Genomic DNA, 12,468 nt, shown 5'->3' with positions numbered 1-12,468 from the left:
ACCGCTGATGCTGTTTCACCTCAGCCCATTTGCAAGCTGGGGAGGAGAGTGGGGGGTTGCCCGGATGGCGGGGGGCGGGGGCGGCGGCGTGGTGGAAGACTATCACCAAATTTTTCTCTAAAAATGAAGCTGAAATATTGAACCTTGCCTACGCAGAGTTAAAAGTTCATAGATGAATAGCAGCAAGTTTGGATGGATCTGCTCAAAGGAAGGCTGCCCACAATTACACCCAGGCTTCACAGAACAACCAGTCCCTTTCTCTCCGGGGGGATGGCAGCTGCAGCTGGGAGCCCTTAGGAAGGGCGAGCATGGCTGGGATTTCAGTTCAACAAGCTCAGTGTAGAAACCCTCAGCGGGCTCCTTCTGTCCTCTGTGGCTGGAAGGACAGCCCGAATTTCCAGTGCATTTGAAATCAATGGCAAGGTACCTGCAAAGCACTTTTGCATTTGTGCTTTTAATACCATTAGAGTATGTCATTGCTTTTGGACTGAGTTTGGATGCCTTTTTTTAATGACTATTTTGGAAGCAGCTGGCACTGTAATTCTTAGAGAGAAAAGTTATTATTTGGAAACAATATTTTGAAAGTAAGACCCGTGGACATAGATGTCAGTAGGACCAAGGATTAGAGAACAGAGGTGATCTGGTGGAGGTTGTCCCGAGGAGGAAGGGGGGCTGAGCAGTGGGAGGTGGCAGAAGGGGAAAGGGGGGGGGTGGCAGAGCAGAGGGGGCTGGGACTGGCTGTGGGGAACTGGCAGGGGGAGGCCCAGGGAGCCTCCAGTGTGGTATGGAGGTGGGAGAGCATTCTGGAATGGGGATGTCTGTTCCATTAGATGCTGTCCGGGATGTAAATCCCTCCTTCAAACTTCAGTCTACTGGGGTCACAAATGCTTTCTGCGGGCTGTCTTGTGCAAATCAAAGAGGACTCTGAGTTTCATCCTTGGCTCATGGTGGTTCAGAACAGGGCCGTCCAAGAATACTTTCTGTGATGATGGAAATGTTCTATGTGCACTGTCCAATACGACAGCCTCTAGTGACATGTGGCCAGTGAGCATCTGAAATATGGCTCATGTGACTGAGGAACTGAATTTTTAATTCTGTTTAAGTTGAACAACCATATGTGGCTCACACTACCGTCTTGAACAGCACAGGTAGAGAGAAGTGGTGTAGACAGAAGAAAGAGTCTCAGGTCAAGGTGGGTCTGAGAAAGCTAACACCCAGGGAGTGGAGAGGAGGGGCTGAGTTAAATCGATTTTACCTAGATCACAAAGTCAACACTGAGCTGACGATAGTGTTACAGAAGTGAGAAAAAGGAAAGAAAAGGTCCTTATTTGGGCAAAATGGAGTTTCTAGATATGGCGAGGATTTGTGTTTTTATGGTCTTTCCCCCACCCCAGAATCTGTGCACAAACAGCTCATGGGGAAATTCATAACAACAACTGCAATGGCACGTGTGGGTGTCACTGTACCTGACCTATCAGATGACTGAGGGAATAGTACCTGAAGATTCATTTCCTGGTTTCTCCAAGGCTTTTGCATTACCAAGCCAAGCCACTTGCCTGCCCCGGACAGGGACACACATATACCACACATCATCCACTGACAATCATCTCCCTTGAATCCTGCAGTATCCCCATGAGGAAGGGAGGGTTGATTCCCAGTTCACAGCAGAGAGGCCTGAGGCTCAGAGAAGTTAAGCGATTAGTCCAGGAGAGTTAGATTCTTGATCTCTTGGTTCACCCCACCTGTCCCTCCATCTGAGGCCCTATCCTGGACTCTCCACTGTGGCCGCCATGAGGAAGTGTGGATGCGAGTGAATGTCCCAGGACCCCAGACGTGTGACAAAGCTCCAGGATCCCCTGGATTCCGGGTGTGCTCTTCCGTCTCCCACCTGCTGAGGAGCTCACCGACTCCCTCCCTAGACCGTGAGCCTCTCCACAAGCGGGACCCATACTGGATTCCCTTCTCGTTTTCCCCAGAACACAGTGCCGCCCACGCAGCCCATCTCAGCCAACACTGATGGACTGAAGACACAAACGGAAGAAACAGCAAAGGTGGTGTCTCCACTGACTTAAACAAAAAATTATTATCACGTATGAAAAACAGGGTTAATGCATCACAAAAACATATGCCCTTCCCTACGTCACCACGGAGCATCTTCCCATTTATTGAGTGGAGCCAATTCCCAGCCACTCAGTTTTAAACCCTCCAGGGGGGTGGGCTCAGACCTGACACTACTCTCTTTTCTCTTTTTCCTGCTGATGATTTTATCTGTTGGGAAAAGGGAATTCCCGAAACTTAAACAGTGACTTGTTTTTGCCGGTTCAGTCCGTGTTATGCCCGCACTCAGAAAACTGGTGAGGAACAGTGGTGCCAAATCAGCCTGCCTATCTTTTTGTTAGTGGATGCAGTAAAAAACTATACATAGGAAAAAGAAGCTAAGGAGAAACAGTTCGGATGTATTGTCTCAAATTAAATTGGGTATTTTGCAGGTGTAAAACTCCATATTTTTATCTATCAAATAGACAAATGATCAGTCTTTAAAAGTACTCTGGGGGGGCGCCTGGGTGGCGCAGTCGGTTAAGCGTCCGACTTCAGCCAGGTCACGATCTCGCGGTCCGTGAGTTCGAGCCCCGCGTCGGGCTCTGGGCTGATGGCTCAGAGCCTGGAGCCTGTTTCCGATTCTGTGTCTCCCTCTCTCTCTGCCCCTCCCCCGTTCATGCTCTGTCTCTCTCTGTCCCAAAAATAAATAAATGTTGAAAAAAAAAAATTTAAAGTACTCTGGGGCACCTGGGTGGCTCACTTGGTTAAGCGTCCGACTTTGGCTTGGTCATGATCACACGGTTTGTGAGTTCAAACCCCGCATAGGGCTCTGTGCTGACAGTTCAGAGCCTGGAGCCTCCTTCAGATTCTATGTCTCCCTCTCTCTGCCCCTCCCCTGCTCTCTCTCTCTCTCTCTCTCAAAAATAAACATTAAAAAAAAGAAAGAGTGCTCCAACAGCTTTCCTTGGCCTGTTAAATGTGAATGATCAGTGACAATGAGTTTTTGTGGACAGAGTCCTAAGTGTGGAAAATGTTTTTGTCATGAGACAGACAGCAGCCAAGCCTGCGGTAATATTGCAAATAAGACCACTCCCAGCAGAGGATTCTCAGATCTCTAAGCTAATGATGTAAGGCCATCTTCCAGCTTCTCCAAGGCTTTCACATTACAGACGCAAGCAGTTTGCCTGCCCCAGACTCACTGACAGACATGGAACACACTTGGGAGTCTAATATTTGTCCCTCGGAAGGAAAGAAGTCACTTCCTGCAAATTGAGTACTGAGGAAAGTCCAGTTAGGTGTTCCCTTTTTACTCCATGACCTGTCTGAATTGTGTGGAAGTTTTCATACTTCGGTATTACTTTGTTTTGGTATTGGGCTTGGTATTACCTTGCTAATAAGCCTTTGAACTTTTTACAGCAAAGTATTATAGCAAAGTTACCAAAGTATTTAAGTTACCAAAGCAACTTTAAAAAAAAGCAATTAAGATGTTCAAAATGATTAAGAACAGTGCAAAAATTACTGGGAAGAGGGGAAGGATAGGAATAAGCCCGGGGAGGCTGGACTCACCTTTCCAAAGCTGGCCGCGTTGACAGGCTGGGTGTCATTCTTCTCGCAGAAGTCCAGGTAATGCATGTAGAGGGCGCTGCGAGGGATGCAGACCCCCTCCGCGATCTCATAGTTCTCCTCCAGCCTGTGGAATGAATGCCCAATGAGCAAGCCTCAAGCAAGAAGGGCATGGTCTTTCTAGCTCTCCTCCAGAGGAGGACTTGAAGAGAAGTGTTCCTACAGATGGGGAAACTGAAGCCCAGGAGGACAAAGCCACATGGTCACGCGTGAAGTTGGTAGGTCGGCAGGATCGGACTTCTAGCCCCCGTGGCTGTGTGACCTCGGATCACTTTCAGCTCAAATTCCCAGTCCCTCTCTTCCATGCTGCCATTGGTCTGGGTGGATCAGGTTCCCCCAAACTCCCAAAGTGATATATAGGATCCTGTAGGTGCCCCAGTCAGTCGAGCTTCGAACCACACACTCACTCGTGTAGCCATTTCTAACAGGTGTCCCAGTGTCGGAGCATCTTTGCTAACAAGAGCAGTGCGGTGGGATAGCCGTGGGAAAACAAACACCCAAGGAGAAACCAGACAGTGGGACAGCCAGTAATCCACTGACTGAAGGAATGTTTTAGGATCACAGCGGGAGCCGAACCCTCTGGTTTCTTCAGGATCGCCTCTGCTGTGCTGGAATTACGATTCTATACCCATCACCTTCGTAATGACCCTAGTTTAAGGGTCTAGGGTAGGGACTTTCCATGGGGATTCAAACCCCAGTGTTGTCACTTGCTGGCTTGGTGACCTTGAGCAAGTTATTTACCCTTAGGTAGGGTTTCCTTTTGGAGGCGCTGGCTGTGATCGCCTCATAAGCTGTTGTGACAGTCGAACGTGTGACATGTGCAGGCATGGTGCCTGGCACACGATAAACACTTAGTAGGTGTTGGACCTCACCATCATACACCTATCCTCTCCTTAAAACATCTTTGGGTGCCCATATGTCCTGAATGGGTGCTAGATCTTGGGATATAAAAATAAACTAGATACAGTTTATCCTATTTTCCCCTCTTTCACCTAAACACCAGAGTGTAGGCATCAAAAAGAATCCTGCCCCCTTTTTCATAGACACGTTGAAAGGTTTAAGAACACTTCTTCCAGCAGAACTGCCAGGGCACATGACAACTTGGGGACGTCTCTTTGGGTCTGCTGCTTTCAGAGCCTGGGGCACACACTGTTCAATTAACTCACGAACAGAAGATATTTCTCTTTGGATCACAAACTGGATTTTTGGAAACGACCCAAAGTCATTTGGAACCAAGTTTGAGGAATAAAGTGACTGGAATAGCCCTTTCATCTCAAACATTTGTTGTGGGGTGGGGAGTGGGGGCAGAGACAAAAATAAGGCAAGATTCTAGAGCAGTGAAATAAATATCCTCAGATGGCTTCTAACTTCTCAGGGGCACTTGCCAAAGAAGTGGTCCAGTCCTGCCGTGACTGTGAAGCAGAATGAGGACACGGCCTCCTGAGGTGGCCACTTGAAAGGGCAGTGCTCACTGTGCTCATTCCAGCATGTGGTTGAAAGAAAATCAATTCAATCATTTCACATCCAAACCCTACCAATGAATATGACCCTAGGCACGCCCAGATAAATGAAGAAGCCTGGTGCTGAGTGGTCTCATCACCTCACCTAGTCCCCCTTCTTCTGGGAAGGGGAGCACTGAGTAACTCTTGATCATTTTTAGAAGTGTTCCGGGAAACCGTTTATGCAATCCTTTCTGGGTGACCTAATTCCTTGAGGTTGGCATGGTATCTGAGTCACTCCTGCATCCTTGAAGGCCAACATATTCCTTGGCACACAGCAGGTGCTCAATTAAGTGTCTGGTGGATGCATCGTTGCAGTTATATATTCATTCAACAAATACTTATTGATATCCTACCACCTGCCAAGTGCTGGGGAGCACTTGGTGAGCAAGATAGTCCTTGTTTGCATGTAGGGAATAGATTAAATGGTGGGCAGATGGATAGAGATACAGGTAATCTTTAAAATTCAACAATATTGGGGCGCCTGGGTGGCGCAGTCGGTTAAGCGTCCGACTTCAGCCAGGTCACGATCTTGCGGTCCGTGAGTTCGAGCCCCGCGTCAGGCTCTGGGCTGATGGCTCAGAGCCTGGAGCCTGTTTCCAATTCTGTGTCTCTCTCTCTCTCTGCCCCTCCCCCATTCATGCTCTGTCTCTCTCTGTCCCAAAAAATAAATAAACGTTGAAAAAAAAATTTAAAATTCAACAAATATTTATTGAGTTCCAGGCACTGCTCTCAACATTAAGGAAACAGCAGAGAGCAAAACAAAGGCCCTGGCCTGAAAGGGCTTACATTCTAGTATACATGTCCCTGACATCGGAAATTAGAACAAACACTAGATGTGGCTCCCCGTGGGAAAATGCTTTCACATAGAGATGAGATTTCTTGGGACTGTCCTAAGCTTCAGGTCTGGAAATGGGAATCAGCCTTCTAGCTTAGCCTGGACCCCTAACTGCCATTCACAGCACTGTTTCTCTATAAAAGTGAGTTCAGAGGTCCACATGACCAGTTTACATACAAACTTGTATGGACCATCCAAATACGGCAGCTTTCACAAACTGGGGTCTCACAGACATGCTTTGCGTGGCCTCAATATTGTTGGCCTGGCTTTTAAAATTCAGGACATTTCCCCTAAGAATCTGGCTTCTTGTGAAAAGGCTGAGATCTGGCAATGCTGGGCCCATATTCCCGCATGACAATAATTGGCCAGAGGTAGGTGTGCCCTCGAGTTGGCCAGAGTCCTCACTCCTCCCTACTTTTCTGACACCAATCTATTTTCTGTTCCTTGTCTGGCTCCTGTAGCCTCTTGTGTTGACATAAGGCATGACCTATGCCCTGGTTCACTTTGCAGTCTATCTGGGAAGAATAATAATGCATCAAAATATGAAAAATTAACTACTATAAGAGCAGTCAAAGGTGGGAGAACAGAGAGATTCCTGTGTAGATGAGAAGATGTAATTAAGGTTTCATGGATGAACTGGGATTTGAATTTTGTGACAGCTAGCATCAGTTGCTCTTTTCCCAGGTGCCAGGCACTGGGTATCTGGTATCTCTTTCCATCCTCACAATAACCCTATAAGGTAGGTTTTATACCCATGTGTCCAATGAGGAAACTGGATACATGGGTATAAAGCCTACCTTGTGTGGTAGGTTTATATGGCTCAGAGAGTGGAACTCATGTGCCCACGGTCGCGCAGGCAGTAAATGGGAGAGTCTTCCTCTAACCCACTACAGTGTCCTGCTGTGGTAGATGGAGGGGATTCTAGGCAATGGAGAACAGCAAGGGTGAGAGACAATGTGCTTTGGATGATGGAGACAATGGTCTGAGTGGAGAAAGGGCTTGCAAAGGAGCCTTTAAAAAAACAAAGGGGGAGGGGGTATGGAGAATCTTCCAATGTCCCCAAGAGAATATGGCCTGGAATAGAAGTTTGGCAACCCTCGGAGTTCAAGAATTACTGCAGAAATGTCATTTACGGGAGGCGATGGAGCAGTACTCAGTGAACTGAAAAAATAAAGACTCAGAGGCAGGAAGACCAGAGTGTTTCTGGGATGCTGTAGAAATAATAATAATGTCATCAATAACAACAGTCACTAATATGAATTTAAAGCTTACTATGTTCTATTAGCCAACAACGGATTGATTGTAAACGAATATAACAATAAAAACAAAAAACATCCAAGTTTCCTTGGTTTCATCTTAGACTACTGAGAGTCCCATTAAGCAATTTCCTCTCAGGGGCACCTGGGTGGCTCAGTCGGTTAAGCATCCGACTCTCGACTTCCGCTCAGGTCATGATCTCACAGTTCATGGGTTCGAGCCCCACACTGGGCTCCACGCTGACAGTGTGGAGCCTGCTTGGGATTCTCTGTCTTCCTTTCTCCTCCCCTCCCTGCTCCAATAAATGAATAAATAAACTTTAAAAAAAAAAAAGCAATTTCTTTTCAAAGCTTTGATTTCAACTCTGTAGACTATGGTAGAACATTTTCCAGTCTAACACACACACACACACACCTTGGATGGCTGCAACTTTGTGCAGGACAAGCTGTGGTGAGGAGAAGTATCCCTTTTTGCTTATCCTTGCTAATCATTTCCTAAAATTAACTTTGGCCAGAAAAATCCATAGGTACATTCAATATACATGCATTTCAAGCCATTCAGAGTTCATCTTACAAAAGGCATATGACCCTTTAAAATGATAGAGGGCCATTTTTCTTTTTCTTTTTTTTTTTTTTTTTGAGTTTATTTCTGTATTTTGAGAGACAGACAGAGACAGAGAGTGGGGGAAGGGCAGAGAGAGAGGGAGAGAGAGAATCCCAAGCAGGCTCCTCACTGTCAGCATGGGGCTTGAACCCATGAACCATGAGACCACGACCTGAACCGAAACCAAGAGTGGGACACTTAACCGACTGAGCCACTCAGGCACCCCTAGGGGGCCAGTTAAGTTTTCTTAGGCATGGTTGCAGCATGATCAGATTCACTCTTTGGCAGGTCATCCTGGCACCTCTACTGTAGGAGGACAAGGCTGACTAGTGAGGCCTGGCACATGGCGACTAACTCGTATCTGTTGAACAAATGAATGAACAAACGAGACCAGTTAGGGGCTACTACAAGACTTCAGGCAAAAAGTGATGGGGTGTAAACTGGAGGGGTGGCCGTGGGGGCAGGGATAACACTCAGTGCGTGTGGTTCTTATGCTGCCAGATGTGAGATGGATGGCACCAACCAAGGCAAGCTCTCAGGTTCCTCACTGGACTGAAGGATGACCGGAGGCGCCATTCCTCATGGTTCAGAACTGCAAGGGAGTAATGGAGGGTGGTGATAATGTGGTGTCAGCACAGTCTCCCGGGTGGGTTCCTGGCTCCCCCTTACCACTAGCTATTTTGCTTAAGCCCCCCACCCCCCGTGCCTGAGTTTATATTTGATATTCTTGTGGCTTGCTCGCTCACTAAGTACGGCCAAGGGATCAGCATTAAAATAGAAGACCAGGGTTAAAATACATCCCATTAAATGAACCCATAGCAGCAACAAACTATCTGAATCCAGATGAGTGTAAGTCACAGTTCACACAGGCTGAATTAATTAAGCAGTTACCTGCCAAAGGCCAGAGCCTTCTAAATAACTACAATGCTACCCACATTTTGTTCCTCTTCCCAGAGCTTCTTCGCCTCAAGGTATCTAGGTGGCTTATGACTATGAAGCATTTTAATAAGCTCTACAAATGAATAGATGTAACTGGCATTAAGGGCAACTTTGATGCTTGATGAGTTTCCGCAGAAAGAGCGTCATGATACCTTTCCCCAAACCTCCTTACAAAATCCAGAGGGTCCGTGCGTGTACTGAAGTTGCTAATTGGAATGTCTGCTTCGCTGACCAAGGCATGGCAGAAAGAAAGGCAGTTAATTATTTCTCTTCATATCTGATGAAATTTCCCCTTCTCCTCACTTGTAGAGGACATCATTAGTCTGACATGGTGAACAATACTCCATTATACCTGGATATTTTTAATGATCACCAAAAAATTCCCCACTTCTTCCACTTTTCTGATCTTCTATTTAATAACTTGATCATATTTGAATTGAACCTAACCTATTATGGGGAGATAATGAACTCAGTCTACTAGCCAACAGGAGTCATTATCTGCGGTATACATTTTGAAAAAGATCTCCTCATGAGGCTTTGGCCGCAGCAACCCAGGGCAGGGGAGGAAGCTCCGTATCAGCACTTGACAATGAAGACCAAATGTTTCAGCACCCAGCATAATTGTTCCTGCTGCTCTCCTTTGAAACCTGTTCTCTTCTCTGTACGTGTGAGATTTCAGTTCAGAGTCTCCACTACCCGGGTCTTTGCGGACATGTCTACAACAGAAACTTTCTCTTCTATTTTACCAGAAGATCAGACAGCAGGACTTTTAAAAGCCTTGCAGGACATAGTAACTTATTACTCAGGTTGACCCAGAGACTGAAAAATACGTGAAAACAAACTTGCTAAGCAGAGGCCAGACAGTAATCTAAACCCATCAGTTACTCCCCTCTGCCTCTGTGGAGAAGTTCTAATTCCCTCCCTTGGCATGTACGGCCCCACCATATGACCCCTGACTACTTCTCCAGGCTTCTCTCGACCCACTGCTCTGCACATACACTTCTCCCCAGCCAAAGGACTGTTGATCTTGCACATGCTCCCCACCCCGTATGTTCCAGGGCATTCCACCACGAGAGGTGAGCCCCTCTAGGCTCAGCTCAAATTTCTCTCCCTGACAACTATGTTTAATTCCCACCCAGCCCCATCTGCTCATGGCCTCTTAGTCGGTTCCTCATCCTTGCCAGATTCATGGATTCATTCACCCGATAACATGCAGAGTGTTGCGATGGGCATCCGCCAGGCACGGAGTTGCATCTGTGGAGGAGAAAGTCTTGACAGGAAGCGCAGCCTCTGCCCCCAAAGCTCTCATCACTTCCTGGGAGTTTCCACAGCCCTTCATATCTGTCTGCGGCTCCAACTGCCCTCACTGAGAAGCAGCACTGGGTTCAGAGGCAGGGGACGCTGAGGTTAAATCCTGCCCACACCACTTGCAAGGCACCACAGGCTCAGGTGTGTTGCTTGAACCCTCAGATCCTTGTCTCTTTCATCAGTAACATGATGCAAAGGATACTAATACCCATCTCCCAAGGCCGCTGAGGGGATTAACAAGAATCCACGCACAACCCACAGCCCTCTAGGTGGCAGAGGGGGACGCTGGATAAGGGGCACCTGTCAGAATTATTCTAGGTTACTGTGGAATATTCTGGTAACACTTTACATCTTAGACTGAGAGTCCTTTGAAGGCAGGGACCAAACAGCATCCCTATTTATGTTAGCACAGTTCCTACTACTGTGCCCTGAACACCGTCAGTCAACCCTGCAGAAGGAAGAGAGAAGGAGGTGGGAAGGAAAGCGGACTTTTACACAGACGTTTGCACAGATCAGAAAAGCACTTTTTGTTTTTAACCTTAAGACCTGGGTGATTAAGGAAAAACCCCCAATTAATATGAACATATTTGCTTTATATTTTCTGTGCCAGGGATATTCACATTTGCTATCACTACTCACACAAGATGGGTAACATCATCTCCATGACATGGAGGAAGAAAGGGAGGGCCAGGCAAAGTGACTGCCCAAAGCCACTCTCCTGGGAAAAGCCAGGTATGGAGTATGAACTCAGGTACGAGGCTCCTAAAGCTCTCACTGTGTGCTATGGACTGACATTCCTTTGGTCAGTGAGCCGGCACACATTTACTGAGCACCTACTGTGTGCCAGGCACTCTAGAATACAGCAGTGAGCAACAACACGCAATCCCTGCCATTGCCTTTAGGAAGCTGACAATTGATCAGAAGAAAATGGGAACCAAGGAGAGGACTTCACTGGACAAGAAACATGAACAAAATGGTGGGCATTGGCTCTGGCTAGGTCTGAGGCTGAATCTATAAAAAGCCAAAACAAGCAAAGAAACAAAACCGATCCATTTTTCTTTAAACAGCACTTAAGCCTACGACTTGCTGCTAGGTAGACAAACCAACCAGAAACACATGTTCAGATGGATCTGGTATTTCTCCCAGGGCCTCGGCTGGCTCTCTCTCCCCTTTGAGGGCCTTCTTGGGAATCAGGCAATCCCCCCCTCGGGTGGAGTGAGACTGTGACCCTCTGTTGTGTTCAGTTGCCTGCCTTGGTTTCTTCTTCTTTAAATAGGGGTAACAGTCCTGCCAACTCGACAGGGTTTTCATGAGCAGCAGAAGAGCTTGGCTGGTGAAGTCTCCAGCCAGGCACAAGCCTGGTTTGCCACTGGCATCTGGTTAACCTGTAGGTTTGGCTGATGCAGAGTGATGGGCTGAATCGGGGATTTAGTGCTGCCACTCTGATGATGGAATCATCATCCAATCCAGAACCTGGAGTCCTCTAATCCATATCCTGTGTTTGGCCCATGAGCTACTGGGTTGGTATTCCAGAAAGGCCTGGAATTAGCCAGGTTCAAGAATCCCTATGCTCAGTGTTTGGTTAAAGTCGCCCCCCCCCTCCCCCCCCCTCCCCCCCCTCCGCTTTTTTTTTTTTTGACAAAAACTAGACACTATATAATAGCACAGTGTCACAAGTTCAACTGTTGCCAATGCTTCTTTCTGTCATGGCTGGGCCAGGGGTAGGCAGCCCAGAGCTCCGGTGGCCACCAATGACAGCTGAGGTGATTTGGGTACCATTCTCTATCATAAACCATCCCCCTCAACATTCTCTTTCCATCCCTTCCCTGCCTCTACTCAGTTCTACTTCACCATTACAAAGAAGGCTGCAAAGAACATCTTCATAAGCCCCCCTTGCACACCTGTGGGAGTGTTCTCCATAATGGTGTGAAGAAGTTCTGGGTGTTCACGGCGAAATGTTAGTGGGACTACAAAATTGCCCACTCAAGCGGCTTTACCGTTAGACCTTAGAATTACACCTTAACCACGGCACAAGATACTTTAAAAAAAAAAAAAAAGGATCATAGCTCCACACCCTAGCATCTCCTTGTCTGAGACATGCCCTTCACACTGTCCTGCTTAGTTACCTTTCTGCCTCTGCGGTAGAGGGTTTCTAGCAGGGCACCGGTCACACCTACAGGCATTATCGGACATCTCCGGCTGTTTTCAGTGCTAAAAATGTTCAGCCTCCCTTTCTGGAACAAGATGGCCTAACTAATATTATGGAAGCGAATAATGTTCTGTCACTGTTGAATAAAGGATCAAGTCAGAGATGGGTACCGAACATCGGGTACTGGTTACTCTGTGACTCTGGTCTAGGAG

The 12,468-nt window shown here is 47.2% G+C and overlaps 1 protein-coding gene across 1 annotated transcript in view; it reads right to left on the bottom strand.

Annotated features, from left to right (window-relative positions):
• RFX4 (regulatory factor X4) overlaps window positions 1-10,138 on the bottom strand; it is a 109,099-nt gene extending 98,961 nt beyond the window's left edge. Inside the window, exons 1-2 of the mRNA XM_047066406.1 lie at window positions 10,002-10,138; window positions 3,607-3,730 (exon numbers count right to left, since the gene is read on the bottom strand). Coding sequence (XP_046922362.1) covers window positions 3,607-3,730; window positions 10,002-10,138 — 261 coding nt within the window. The remainder of the gene's footprint in view (window positions 1-3,606; window positions 3,731-10,001) is intronic.
• Window positions 10,139-12,468: the final 2,330 nt, after the last annotated feature.

Source organism: Lynx rufus, unplaced genomic scaffold, assembly GCF_022079265.1.
Source record: "Lynx rufus isolate CCGP_SWC_20201006 ecotype Redwood Valley unplaced genomic scaffold, mLynRuf1.p SCAF_7, whole genome shotgun sequence".
In the NCBI taxonomy this organism is placed as follows: Eukaryota; Metazoa; Chordata; class Mammalia; order Carnivora; family Felidae; genus Lynx; species Lynx rufus.
The sequence above is the reverse complement of the archived record's forward strand: the minus strand, read 5'-3'. Positions and strand labels throughout refer to the sequence as shown.